At 36.5% G+C, this 14,378-nt stretch overlaps 3 protein-coding genes across 3 annotated transcripts; 2 read left to right on the top strand and 1 right to left on the bottom strand.

Moving 5' to 3' along the window:
- Window positions 1–1,464: 1,464 nt before the first annotated feature.
- LOC143452050 (RPE-retinal G protein-coupled receptor-like) lies at window positions 1,465–3,939 on the bottom strand. Its single transcript, XM_076952872.1, has 7 exons — window positions 3,746–3,939; window positions 3,280–3,464; window positions 3,096–3,195; window positions 2,846–2,999; window positions 2,518–2,629; window positions 2,256–2,375; window positions 1,465–2,029 (listed from the first exon to the last, which is right to left on the bottom strand). The coding sequence occupies exons 1-7, from the start codon at window positions 3,801–3,803 to the stop codon at window positions 1,907–1,909; spliced, it is 852 nt and encodes a 283-aa protein (XP_076808987.1). The 5' UTR covers window positions 3,804–3,939; the 3' UTR covers window positions 1,465–1,906.
- Window positions 3,940–7,291: 3,352 nt separating this feature from the next.
- Window positions 7,292–9,126, top strand: LOC143452252 (BAG family molecular chaperone regulator 1-like). Its single transcript, XM_076953142.1, has one exon. The coding sequence runs from the start codon at window positions 8,209–8,211 to the stop codon at window positions 8,770–8,772; it is 564 nt and encodes a 187-aa protein (XP_076809257.1). The 5' UTR covers window positions 7,292–8,208; the 3' UTR covers window positions 8,773–9,126.
- Window positions 9,127–9,162: 36 nt separating this feature from the next.
- Window positions 9,163–10,816, top strand: LOC143452251 (saccharopine dehydrogenase-like oxidoreductase). The gene has a single exon (XM_076953140.1). The coding sequence runs from the start codon at window positions 9,168–9,170 to the stop codon at window positions 10,422–10,424; it is 1,257 nt and encodes a 418-aa protein (XP_076809255.1). The 5' UTR covers window positions 9,163–9,167; the 3' UTR covers window positions 10,425–10,816.
- The last annotated feature ends 3,562 nt before the right edge of the window (window positions 10,817–14,378 follow it).

The following is a 14,378-nucleotide window of genomic DNA, read 5'->3' as shown; positions in this document are numbered from 1 at the left end:
ACCTGGCCATTAAATTGAACCAAAACCGGAATTTAGGAACAATTTATATTGATTCGTCTATATCGAAACTTCGCCTATATCGACACTTTTTCTTCATCCCACTGAGGTGTCGATTTAGGCGAATTCTACTGTATAAACATATAAGTTTTATTATCGTGCTCTTGTTCTAGGTTTGTCCTATGACGTACAACAGACCAAACAACGGGTTAAATAAATTAAAGCAGTGAATTGAGTTATATCTTCAGGTAATCCAACCAAGATACTTTATACATTAGAGCAGTGGTTTTCAACCTTTTTCATACTGCGACCCATTTTAACAACCCAATGTAACTAACGACACCCTTCCAAAAATTTTGATTCAGGCACATGTAATACATTTGTGTATGCGCAATAGCACAAAAAAATATAATTAAAAATAACATAAATTATGATACCACTCTGTTGAAAAATATACTCATTTATTGAATTTATGCACAATTCAGCATCAGTGAGATGGCTGGTGTTGCATCTTGGCGACAAGCTTGTCTATGCGTGGCGCTGTTATTGCGAGAGCACACCATAGATCTGGCTCTACTATGAGTTTATTCCTATGATTGATACCGGGAACTCAATAGTAAGGAACTCAATCGCGGCTTGCCTAGGCTATCATCTGCTGCCAAAATAATAGTCTATCTCGCAACTTGCTTCCTGGCTGCTCACTGTTTCAACATTCAACTTTTATTCAACTGTTTGAACATTCACTGTCAACAACATTCACTGTCAACAACATTCACTAATATCATTACAGTTAATTTATTATGGTAATTAATTGGCATTCTCGTAATAGTGATTGGTATTTAATTGTCGTCTTCGCGACACCCAGAGAAAAGGCAAACGACCCACCCGCAGGTCCCGACCCCCAGGTTAAAAACCATTGCATTAGAGCGGACTTGACAAAAACAAGACGTCCGATTGCAGCGAAATGCGAGAACAAGCATCATTGACAGCCAGAGCAAACAAGTCAGCAAGATAACCAGATACTGTACACACAATTTATAAAGTTTTGGAAATTTCGAAATACCTGCAATTTCGAAATAGACCTACCTGCAACTTGTAATGTATTTATGAAAATAGGCTTCCGTAATGTCCTAAGGTGTACCGGTAATTGTTATTGGGAATTAAATACTACTCCCGATTTTGAAAATCGCTGCAGAAGTTTCTTGGTGATAGGCCGGGAATTAAACGAATGAACTACCGAAATTCACACCGAAATTCACAAATTGGTTGACCTATAATGACGTAATGTCATTTTCATCGCTGTTCGCTACACTGCCTCGGCCTCGAACTTGTGTTGTGGCTAGCAACTTCACTTTACGGAAAAAGTATAAAATGTTTGTTTTGTAGCGTTCAACTGGCATAATGGCGTTTAATCATTCCATTTCAGAAGTCAAACCAGCTGACTATAGTGACTGAGCGATGCTGTATAACCAAACTCTTGCTGATTGCATTGTGCTATTATTGATCCATGTATAGGTGAGATCATAAACTGCATATTGGCAAAACTAGCAAGTATAACAAACATATTTGAAAAACAAATGATACGATAAACTCACTCAATAAATTAACGATATTGCAATTTACCGCATATAAATAAGACTGACATTGTTGATAAATGTTCCAAAGATTTATTTTGAATTTTTTTATTTATTAATTATAAACTTTTCATAAACATTTTATGTTGTATGTAAGTAATAACGATTTTGATGATATCGATAATAAATTATTACGTATAGTATCAGCATGTCAGGCAAAATAAATACTAAAAACAACAATATAAACATAAACTTGGTTTACTGCCATCACTTGGTTACAGATTTTTCGTTCACACAACAACATGATGCCTTAATTCAGTAAAGAAATGGTTAAACTATTCGCTTGCTTCCTTTATTCCTTTCTTCCCAGTAATAACTTCAATGCAGGCCTTTCCCAACTCGTCGTCGCTCCACATGTATAGAAAAGGGTTGGTGGCAAAGAAAATCTTTGCTGCAACCTTTTTGTATGAAAAACAAACAAGTCAAAATGGCTTTTCATTAAACAATTGTCTCAAAGATTTGCTTATTTACAGTACAGCGTCTCTTGCTTTATTCTTTCATGATCCCGAGCATTCGTGTATAAAATTTCTTCTCTTTTGTTTGGTATGAACGATAATTGATTTTTGTTTCTACACAAGCTCAAAGTCTATCAATATAAATACGTCACAATCGTCACATGCTTACGTTGTTGATAGCTGTTACATAAAACGGCACTACACTGGTTCCAAGTGTGATCGACAGCATAGCATAAGCTGCGTATGGAAGCCACGACGCTATCATTTGTGCAGGTACAATGTATTCCATCTGTAAAAAGATAATGGAACCCAACTTTATGTCAGTATTGAATAGTCTAATGTTTTGAAATCATAAAAGTTGGATAAACTCCTGTGGGATGTATTGCAAAAAGTATTGTTAATTTAAATAAAAGAAAAACGGAAACTTATACCGGAAGCGTGGCCTTTTCTGCGTCTCTAATCTTCTTATAATACCAAATGATATGGTAGAGAGGCAAAGCGAACCAAACAAGCGACAATATGATGATGTACAATGTATATTTCCTAAAACAACAGGTTTGCGCATGATTGCAGTATCTCACACTTTTATTTTCTTGCTGAACTAACGCAACTATATAAATTAACTCTTTACATTGAAACAATGCTTAAACCAGTTTGTTTGAATCAAAGTAAACAGAAATTTCTATAGTATTTATAACCACATAGTATACAAAATAATTATGCAATCAGGCGAATAAATAAACTCGCATATGTACTTACACGCCCACGTGATGGAAATCGAGCATACAACCAGTCTGCCAGAAAGGATCCGAAGTTTCAAACCCGTAACTTCCAACACCTAAAAAGGGCAGTGCTGCGAATCCTATAGCACTTAACCATAGAATCATTGCACATTTGGAGTAGTTTTGGCCCCCTGAAAAAATATTACTGTGCTTTCGAAAACGATATCTATTCCGATCTCTAAGAAACTTTAAAACTATTTTCCCTGAGCACACTTCAAAGTTCTTACATTTTCTGGATTCACAAGCGTAGTAATACTTGTCTTTTGCAATCCAGGCTGCATTAGAAATGCTTGCCAATGCAAAGGCCATACCGATGTAAGCATCCAACTAATAAACGCACAATCATGTTTAGTAGCAAGAGTTTTAATGATATACAAATGGAATTATTTACTTAACTTTTTTTCTTCTTACCTGACAGCCGATTTTCCCAAACACCCACGTTTTTTGAAATGCTGCCCAAGCGCTCATAAAAATGTGGATTGTGACAAAAATGTCAGAAAGCCCTAAAGATCTCAGAAAAAACGTTCTTTCCTTCAGCGAAGGCTTGCTTCGAATAGCCAGTGCAATCAAGCCATGACCCAAAAGGCAAAATGACCCTAAAATATTACACAACGATTATCTAATGGGTTTTACCGATCATCTGTCATAAGTATATCATATTCTCATTCCGATGATTTCTCGCGAGTTGACTATTTAACTTAGCCTGCTCGCGCATCAAACGCTCGGTTAAGATGAAGGAACGTAACATCCTCTCATTAAATATTTCCGCGTGGATCCAGCCATAATGTATAACTTAAAATTACAACATTTTCTGTAACGTGGGTGGATTGCTACTAAATGCTGAAACATAAACAACAATAAAATAGGCCTACCGTACCAAGTGCAGCCATTGTCAGTCCGTAATATTCTTTATTGACCATTTCTTTTTCGTACATAATTTTTGTGTAATGCTGTAATGTAACCTGTAATGCTAGAAATATGTCTCCCTGTGTTAAAACGTAGGTAAAAAATGTTAAATAACTATTGTACAGTAGCTAAATCTTAATCAGCATAATTACAATTGTTAACCCTTTAATGCCTGAATTAAGAACTGATCAAATCAATTGCTGTATATTCTCTCTTAAGTTTTGGAGCTAAATTGATTTTCTGGTTTGAAAACAAAATTCTCCTGTTTTTCGGAAGAAGCGGTTTTATCGTGACAAATTAGGCACGTCCGGCAGCTATAACGATTCTACTTCCTTCCGCTTAAGCTATGATTGATTGTCTGCTATTTGAATGTGCACTTATCTCCTGTTTTAAACATCGAGGCGTTGTTTCCAACATAGGCTACAGTTCCAGAATTTCTAAGAAATTTTGGAAGAAATTTGGTTTATGAAACTGAACTGTCCTGTGTGTCCTGCTCGACACTTTGTTGTACTTCTATAAAAGTGTTTGTTTATTATATCTAGTTTCAGAGAAAAAAAACTGAAAGTTTTAAGCTAAATTGTTCTCTATGGATTTTGCATTAAATGATGAGTGTCCCGAAAAACGGATCTATAAGGGTACCTGTACCGAATAAGGCCCACCTAACACTTTTTTGAAAATAACTCAAGAACCATAAATGAGAATAGACTGAAAAATCGTATTCTATTAGTGAGGGTATATGACTACAACATATTAAAACTACAATACCTGACAACCCCCCCAAAAATTTTTATAAAGAAATTAAAAATTCCAAAAAATGGGCCTTATTAGGAGCATAGGTTCCTAATAAGGCCCACCAATTTTGTGAGTATTTTGATTCAAAACATAGTAATAGACAACATATAACATTATTAAAAATTACACATTTTAAGTTGTACAAACATTTAAAAGGATTCCACTAGGCGCATCAAAGTAACTGCAGCAATTTGCCAACTGATGACTGGAACCACTCTTGAAGTCTGGACATCAATTAGCCAGGCATCTTGTATGGGCCTTATTAGGCGTATGTGGCATCAACGAAAAAAACGTCACATTTTTATCATCAGAAAAATTTTAGCAAAAAAAAGTGCATTATCCTTTTCAATACTAAGTTGGTTGTTACATGAAAACTTCAGCCGGCTGACAACAGTTCATTTACCCGGCCAAATTCTCACTTACTTTTTTTCTAAATTAACAAAACCACCTTAACTCCAAATATCAAATTTTTGTTGTGCTCTAGCGAATCGGTTGATCACGTGACAAGGATGAAATCTGGTAAACCATCATGAATTTATATTAGTTTTTATGTAGGGACAAAATCCTTTATTTATTTGCACGGGTTTGCGAAATATGAGCAATGGGCCTTATTAGGGACCGGGCCTTATTCGGTACAGGTACCTTACAAGTTTTGCAACGCTATAGCGCATTTACAAGTTCTGGTGTAATAAGACAGTTGGGTTTTAAAGATAACCTACAACGCAATGTTATAGATTTTACAAATACTGTAATATACTTTTTACTGCCGCTAGAGGAATTTGCTTTGTTCCACAGAACACCTTCAAATCAAAAGAAAGGCTGCGTAAGAACACGCCGTCGACATGCAATTTTAAGCACGTGGTGACGCCAATGCGTTACGATTGGACTCAGCAGCGCCAACGCCCAGCCAACCTAAGGATTATGTTGGTGCTGTCCAAGGGAATCATGAAGCAATGACAAATCTTTTTGGCAATCTATCACGGCAGAAACTCTTAAGGGCATCAGGGACAACAATTTCGTTCTCTGGCGTGTACCGAATTTCGTAGAGGAAAGGACTCAGTTGCAGACGACACATCAGTATTTTGTTGTTTTTGATTTTTCCTCGGTTGGTTTCGCTTAATCTAAAGGAAACCAACAGAGCCATTACTAATTAGCATTACATTATTAATTACCATTACTGATTACCATACAGAGCCGTTACTAATGTGAATGCAAAAGTGGGCAGTACCGCAGTACTATAGTACCGAATTACTGTATCGCGGTACATTTTCACTACCGATACCGATACCGGTACCGTCGGTGCTTTTGAAAAAAGTATCGAATCTCTGTACCGAATTACTTTTTTCAAGAAATTTCAATCCGTCCCGGGACTAAGAAAATTTCCAAATTTCAAGAAATAGGTTTTCAAAAATACATTTTAATTAATCCTTAATACTTTATTTTGGCAACTGTTGATCTTTTTTAATTGAGAAATGTCAAGCAAAATTGCAAATGATTAACGTCTTATATGTTTTGACCTGGAGTAACCTTTACCGGGGCATAATAGCGCATTGCATTTGCAGCAGAATCTTTTACACAAAACGTACCGATAACGAGTACCGACAAAGTACCGAACTACTTTTTTAAAATAGTACCGAATACCGGAACCGTCGCTACATTCTTTGCCAAGTACCGGTGACGTTACCGACGATACTTTCAAAGTACCGACTGCCTTCCTCTGTGTAAATGTTATCCCTTTGGGGTCACAACAGACGGATAATGTTGCTCACATTTATTGAGTGTACGAGACATAAACTCTACCGGGCACCCTTCTTGCAACATGTTTATAATCCTAACTTAACTTAAGTTTACTTTAAGAATGTAGCCTACTACGTATAAGAATAAGAAAAGCAAAAACAGGTGTTTCCAAAAAGTCACAAAGAGGCTTACAGGTAATTGTGTGATATTGCAGCATAATTTAAATAACACTTTGGAGTTTAAACGTGACTGCTTTAGTGTTTTGGTATGATTTGATGCCTTATTTATAGTTTCTGGTAACTATGACATAAGCGTACCTTGTCAAGCTTCAGGGCGGCTCAGTTATGATTAAATAATAAGCAAGTGTTCAGGAATACGAAAAGATAGACAACTGTCATGAATTTTACGAGACACACACACACAGAGAGAGAGAGAGAGAGAGAGAGAGAGAGAGAATTTTATTTCGCCAATCCAATAATATATGAACGTACTACATAAATAATATAAAAACACGACGTAAATGAAATAAATATTGTGTCTAATAAGTATATGATACATAAACGTTACGATGAATAAAAGTTTGAAGCCTTATAGACTTGATACCACCCTCAGATCAAAAGAAACGAAAACACCTTGCCTTGTAATCGTAAACGCCTCAACGTTGATTCCAGGTGGTCAATATACTGCGCTGCTTTAATTTCCACTGGAGTTTTGGCCAAGGCAAGCCTTCGCTGTTAAGTTATCACTGTAGATCTGTTTAATACTACATTTTAGTTTCTATAGCCTGTTATAACAGCAAAAAACCATACAATATACAATACTGCAACATTGCTAAATATACTGTATTGCTCTAACTTTGACTTTTTGTAACGAATGAATAATGTGCGCCATTTTATCAAATGTTCTATGACGTCACGCGTCGCCAATGTATAAGTGTGTGCCATCTTTGCCATGTAACGTGAGATAGTAACTACTAAACTAGTAACTTAACTGCTAATGTTGCCAGTTGGCCTCATGTTAATTTCGTCATCATGCGTGTTGTGCAAACGCAGTCAGGTGGGCCTTTTTGGTGTTAAAAAGTGCCTACTTTTACCCTTTCACCCCGGCTCGCCCTATTTTTTCCAGAATTGAATTTTAATTCAGTATTTATAGTCATTAATTAGGCTACGTAGGCCTATGTATGGCTGCAGTGGTACGTATGTACGGCGTTGCCAAGACCAATCCTGACGGCTGACTAGTACTTGTCCAAAGAAATAGCAATTCGTTTGCATAATGTGTAGCCGGGTCTAGTGCAGAAGTTTACAACCACAGATGCATTTGTATACGAGACCCCAGCTACTCAAATTGTGACGTCATTTGGTTATACATTTGTATACTAGACCTGCAAATACTACTAGCCTATGTATTTCAGTTATCAAATACAGTCACATATACATACATTTAGGCTATATATTTAACAGTAGGACTAGTAGATTCATGTGGTACTTGTAAAATTTCACTCTTTTTTAATTCAATCTTTTCATGAAAGCTACATAAAAAGAAGGGCATACCTGAGTCAAGCTACTGAACAGTGTCTGGCAAGTAAAATAAATTAATATGGGCCAACATTTCGGGTCGGGTCTAGTATACAAGTGCACAACCACAGGATGCCTTTGTATACTAGACCACAGCTACTCAAATTGTGACGCCATCTGGTTGTGCACTTCTATACTAGACCCGTATTTGCTATATGGGTGGATTTGTTTTATAGTTGGTGCAACATAGTATTTTGTGGTAGATTAAAAAAAATCAAAGCTCATTCTGAAACAATCTGTTCACTGAGCAGCACCAGAAGTGTGAAAATGCATACCTTTTGGCTATTCGCATTTAGAAATATTTCATGACAAAGTGTTATATTAAGTAATTATGGAACTGACAATATCTGTGGGAGCTACAAGGCACAAAGTAACAGCATCTCTGGATGCGACTGTTCAGGAGTTGATGCACATTGTAGAGGAAAAAAGTGAAATCCCGGAGCATCGTCAAAAACTCATATTTAAAGGCGTCACATTGACAAAAGATCCAGACAAACTCCTATCCGAATCTGGGATAAAATCCGGAAGCAAGATCATGGTGGTAGGGAAACGTTATAATCCAGATGAGGAGGAGGCATTGAACAAATTTCAAAGCATCGAAAGGGATGTCAGCAAAACCGGTCAATTGATTGCAGATATCGAAAAACATGTTGATAGCATTTTGAAAGGATTCATGGATCAGAAACATAAAGCCGAAGCATATCAAAAAATCGAGAAGGAAATACTCGCTCATTCTCATTCATTAATGAAACATCTTGAAAATATAGATTCTATGACTGTTGTTTCTGACTTCAAAGATGCCAGGATAAAAAGAAAAGTTGTTGTTGACAAAATACAAAAACACTTGGATAAATGTGATTTTGCTCTTCACTTAATTGACAATGAGCAGAAGTAGAGACATTTTCAGATTTCACTGTATTTATAATTTCATGTCTTTCCCTATATATATATGTATTTCTGTCATTTGGCAATGCATGCTTAGTGTTAATATACGTGTATGGTGAATACAATTGTCTAGAACAAGTGCTTTTGTTAAATGTTTGTTTCTTGCATTTCCTTAGATTATTTAAAATGAATAGTTTTGAATTTTAGAAAAAAATATACGCTATAATTATGCGTAAGCTATTGTTTTATTTACGGAACCATTTTTGATGCTTGTACTATAACCACGTTAAATACTTCTTTCTTTTTAACATTTTGTCCAAACATTTTTTGTAGCTAAACAATTTTTTTCACTACTTAATACAGATCTACTTAAAAATAATATAGATTTTGACTGCATCTATTTAAATGGCTTTCGAACAAAAAGATTATGACATGGTCATCTTTGGAGCCACTGGCTTCACAGGAAAATTCGTTGTCGAAGAAGTGAAGCGAATTTCTGCTGAAGAGAGTGTGAGTTTTACGATTGCAGGAAGAAACAGAAGTAAGCTTATCCAAGTACTTCAAGAAACCGGTTTGGAAAATTTGTCCAATGATATCATAATGGCTGATGTGAATGACTTTCAGTCATTACTGGTAATGTGCAAACGAGCTAAAATCGTCTTGGACTGTGTCGGACCATACAGGTTTTTTGGTGAACAAGTGGTGCGGGCTTGCGTAGAAGCTAAAGCAAATTATGTGGACATTTCGGGTGAGCCGCAGTTTCTGGAAAATATGCAGCTAAAGTATAATGATATGGCAGAAGCAGCTGGTGTTTACATTGTTGGAGCGTGTGGATTCGATAGCATACCAAGTGACATGGGTGCACTTTTCACTAAGCAGCAGTTTCCTGGAACGTTGAATAGCATTAAAAGCTATCTCAACATTCTGTCTGGCCCACGTGGTGCAGGTTTGCACTTTGCAACGTATGAAAGCGCTGTGTATGGTATCAGTGATGTGTCATCATTGAAGAAAATCCGCAGAGCATTTGGTTTTAAGCCATTGCCACTGGTGGGCCCAAAGCTGAAGCTAGAAGGCATGTTTCATTATTCTTCTCCCTTGAGATGCTATGCAATGCACTTTCTTGGTGCAGATGCAGCAGTGGTTAGACGCTCACAGCGGATTATCTATGAAACCTTTGATGAACCACCAGTCCAATATTCAATGTACAGTTGTGTTGGAAGCATTTGGAGTGTCATTAAAATGGTCATATTCGGCAGCATTTTCATGATGCTTGCAAAAAGTGCCTGGGGTAGGTCGCTGCTGCTGAAACATCCAAAGTTCTTTACGGGTGGTAGGTGTTCACACGAAGGGCCGTCAAGAAAGCAGATGGAAGAAACCAGCTTCACCCTTACCATGTATGGAGAAGGTTATTCTGATGGTAATCCTGATCTAGGAAGAAAAGATAAACCTGACAAGAAGATGACGGTTCGCATATCGGCACCAGAGCCTGGTTACATAGCCACACCTATATGCCTAGTACAAGCAGCTTTGGTGATTCTCAAAGAAACAGAGTGTCTACCGCCAAAAGGAGGTGTTTTTCCACCTGGTGCAGCATTCTGCAAGACAACTTTGATCAATCGACTCCAAAGAAACAGAATAAATTTTGCAGTCATCAGTAACTAAAGGATAGACTCGTCTTTATGACCGACTTATCATATGTTTAATTGAAGCAGAAATTTAGTTACTGAGATTGCTGTTCTACCCACATAGAGCTTGCATCTGGTATTTAATATTACAAGCTTAATTCAGACTTGATTGTTGTTTGCTTGCTACCTTCAATCACTTGTAGATACTGTTGTTTTTGCTATTTCATTGATTATGCAAATGTGAAATTTAAAATATTGTTGTTGTATTGTACTAATATTATAAACAGTGGTTTTCCATGCATGTAGAAGTATATTGTATTTTTCCGCAAATCTAAATTAAATTACCAATTTCAGTGCTGTATCCCGAATCTCTGTATTTTTTTACATTCATTTGATGCTGGACATGATTAAAGATGATTTAGTGATTCATAGATGTTTGTTCCATCGCTATTGTGATATGTGGATGACAACTTACCTTATTAGGTACATTTTTAGTTTCCAAATGAAATCAGCTTATGTAAGTGAGATTATCAGGTTTTATTTATGAGTTATTCCTTTTAAGCCTAATGTTAAGGACTTATTTTTTAAAACCAGAAAAAATAATTCTACTACCAGGTTTTTAATTAGATTGAAATGCGTATGTGCTTTGTTACATGTGGGATGGTCCTTACAAGCTGCCACGATAGCTAGTGATAACTTGATATACGTAAACATTCCAAAAGTCATAAAAACGATTGTTTATAAAATCACATTATGCAATAACCAATCATTCATTCAATGAGGTAGCAACAGGCGGATTGCTGCAAGTTTCTGCAGTATAGAGTGCTGCAATACTTTTTTCGCGGGTTTTGTTCGCTTCTTAAGATTTTACATTACAGATAATCAGTTATCACATTTCGCATGGAGTCTTGCAGATGGTAGGTTATAACCCTGGCCCTGATATTTGCTGTGCATGTGGACTCAATCAGTCTTGATAGTTTATTTAACTCAACAGCTACTGTATTACATTTTACGCTTCCGATCTGCAAGTCATTATTTTATGATCTACAAGCATGACAGGGATAAAAATCACAGTTTTAAAATAACCCTATTGGTTGATGAGAATTTTCCGTACATTAAACCACTGTAAATAGAAAGAAAGCTTTTCAAAACTCAAGCTTTGGCAAAAAAGTAAACGTAAAGTTTATTAGTATTAATTATTTTGTACAAGTTTGCACGGAAGAAATTCAGGAAGATTTTGCTTTGTGAAAAAAAGTGTTAACGTAAAAGTCATGTTGACCAAGCATCAAAATCTAAGAAATTTCCCGATTAGGTTTGGCGCGCTTAAGCATTGCAAAACTTTAAGTACGCATGTTAGGCTACATAAAGAAAACCTGTTTGATGTATTGAAGTATTTTGTATAACCTAACCAGCCTATAGTTTTTGCACGGCGAGTTTACCATTATATTTATTTAGGCTATGGAGTCGTCAGGTTAGGCCTAGGCTATATGGGCTACAACCTGACAGCCTGGCTGGAAAATATGGCAGTTTTCGACGGGAAATCATGCGTACAAAGACGCAAGTTTTGGCGTACACGAAAGGCTCAATTATTTATTTATTTATTATAAATTAGCGTTCAAACAACCAAAGTTTATTTATTAAATCGGCGTGAAGATGAAAAGGTTTGGCGCGCACGTTGCTGAACCTCCTGCGTTTGCAGGTGGCACTCTTTTCACTACGGCCTACAGATTTTTTTTTATTGCCAGGCTGCTAGACTGTAGAGTTTGGCATAGGTGCACTCAATATTGCTTTTAATGAACCTCAGTGCCGCACTTAAGTTGGGTTATTTTGCATTTAATGATTTGGACAGAACTTAGGCCTATGTGTTGAATCAATTTTCAATTGACTTAGAGGTTGAATAAGTCAAACTGTATACTTTACTGTGTGTAAAGTATACTAAATGCGCAGTTCCATTGCATCTGAGAATTTTTGCCCATTTCATTTGTCAATTTTGGTTGTTGGGCAGTCCCAAGATCTTGCTGAAAACGTCCATACTCTGCAGTCTGGCCAGGCAGCAGACAATTTGCCTAGGCCATACTTGATATGATAATCTTTATCCTCAGACTGAGGGAAGTCTTTGCACAACTTGGACCCAGCGATGATTCCTCATCGCTCAACCCTAGTTATCAAGATAGCCTTTGTGCAAGTTCCAAATTGCAACACTTTTAATTCGTTTTTTGATTGGTTAAGCCTACCCCCAGAGTTCAGAACTGTTCGTAGGGTTCATTGAACAGGAGCAAGTTAATCTGTTAATGCCTTGCCGAAAGGCGTCACAACAATACTGTAGGCATAGCTCAGTGTGACGTGGTATGAAACACAAGCCACATTTATTGCCATGCTAGTGCTCGAACCACCAACCACTCGGTTACAAACTGTATTTTTCTTCCTTATCTAGGACAGAATACCCACCTTCCCTATCTGTCTATTCCTGTATGGAAAGATTGTATGATACGCTGGAGATCTACAGTTTGGCAAAGGAGTAAAAATTTTTAAGTATCAACTTACGGCTTGGCGTCACAAAATCGTGTAAAAAGAAACGAGCATGCAAAAATTGCAAGTGCAAGCCGGCGTGTTTCCAATTGGTTCTATTCATTAAACTAAAAATTCGGCTATGCCTAGTTGCGGTCAAAAAAAATTAGAGTTTTAATATTGGCATTGCATGAAACATTTTCCTGTGATAAAATACAAGCTTTCCATACACGTGATATTACAGTTATATAAGCTACTGCGTCAATAGGCTGTAGTATAACTAATGGCAATATGTGGTTTGTTCAAGTTGACTTTAACTCAATTATTTTAGTGTGTATTATTATTATATTATTATAGTGTTCATTTAACCACTTGTCTTACTAACCCGAGTTAACTCCGAATCGCTCGACGGTAAAAAATTGGATATCCCAAGTTAACTTGTTTTTAGGACAAAAACGCTCACATGTGCTAGAATAAATTTGTTTAGCTATTTAATTGTAGTTTTAAATTAATAGTTCCATCTGCAATCTGTCTTTTTGTCATTCCCGCCGCAGTGTGGGCAGTGTGGTAGATTTTAATCAATAGCGTCATCTGCAATTTATCTTTTCGTTATTTTCACCGCTAGTCTAGCGCAAGAGCCAAAAGCATAGCGAATATGAAGCTGTTTTCAGGCTGCTCTTTTCAGCAGTTTTCAGGCGAATAGAAAGAGTGGTTATTGTGTTTTTATACAGAGTGATATACTGTAATGGCTGACTTTGACGGTAGTAGTGATAATGTAACTGTACTAGTTGGGCGAAGAGTCTGATAGTGATAACTAGCGCAGAGTGTGAAGTTACTTGTGTGTTTCTCCTTGTTTTCAAGTGAACCACACAAAATTTGATTTCTAAGAACAATTACACAACAAACTGCAGTGAATCAGATAACTATTGATGTTACTTGTGTTTTTGTGTGAAAACAAAATGTTGGTGTCGATTTTGTGCTGTTTAGGGGATTTCGTTGACCACTTTTTATGCTTTGTATATTCCAAATTAAAATCTGAATATCTCGAAAAATATTGATTTTGGTCCAAAAAAGTTTGCACAGTGTTTCATCTCAATGTACTACATAAAAAAAATGCAATAAAATAAATAGGCATTTTTGACCACCAATCTCGAAAAAAATTGGTAAGGCAAGTGGTTAATATTGGTACAAATTATAAATAACATTGCAATGATGCCCACAGTATCCAGTGTATCCAATCATTTATTTTTTGGCACTGACTGTGGGGAGCGAAAAGAATGGTTCTGGAATTGTTATACCAAAACATAACAAGAAATATCCTCAGAAACAAATACTAATCTAAGAATGGGAAAAAGCTGCAAAGCCCGAAAGCGTAAAATGTGCTAGATGTTAACTGCACAGCAGGCATTGTTATATAGGGCTGGGAAAATTTACCTGGCTAAAAGCTAGCTACTTAACATTTTATTGTCCGAAAACATACAGG

This window comes from Clavelina lepadiformis, chromosome 4 (assembly GCF_947623445.1).
Source record: "Clavelina lepadiformis chromosome 4, kaClaLepa1.1, whole genome shotgun sequence".
Classification (NCBI taxonomy): Eukaryota; Metazoa; Chordata; class Ascidiacea; order Aplousobranchia; family Clavelinidae; genus Clavelina; species Clavelina lepadiformis.
This window is presented reverse-complemented; position numbering and strand designations above follow the sequence as displayed.

What these genes read in the sequence shown, in the direction of transcription:
- LOC143452050 (XM_076952872.1), bottom strand. Translation starts at nt 3,803, where the DNA reads ATGTACGAAAAAGAAATGGTCAATAAAGAATATTACGGACTGACAATG. An exon ending in ACTGACAATGGCTGCACTTG is followed by an intron (nt 3,465 to 3,745) that starts GTACGGTAGGCC and finishes GTAATATTTTAG; the next exon opens with GGTCATTTTGCCTTTTGGGT. An exon ending in ATGTAACAGCTATCAACAAC is followed by an intron (nt 2,030 to 2,255) that starts GTAAGCATGTGA and finishes TCATACAAAAAG; the next exon opens with GTTGCAGCAAAGATTTTCTT.
- LOC143452252 (XM_076953142.1), top strand. Translation starts at nt 8,209, where the DNA reads ATGGAACTGACAATATCTGTGGGAGCTACAAGGCACAAAGTAACAGCA.
- LOC143452251 (XM_076953140.1), top strand. Translation starts at nt 9,168, where the DNA reads ATGGCTTTCGAACAAAAAGATTATGACATGGTCATCTTTGGAGCCACT.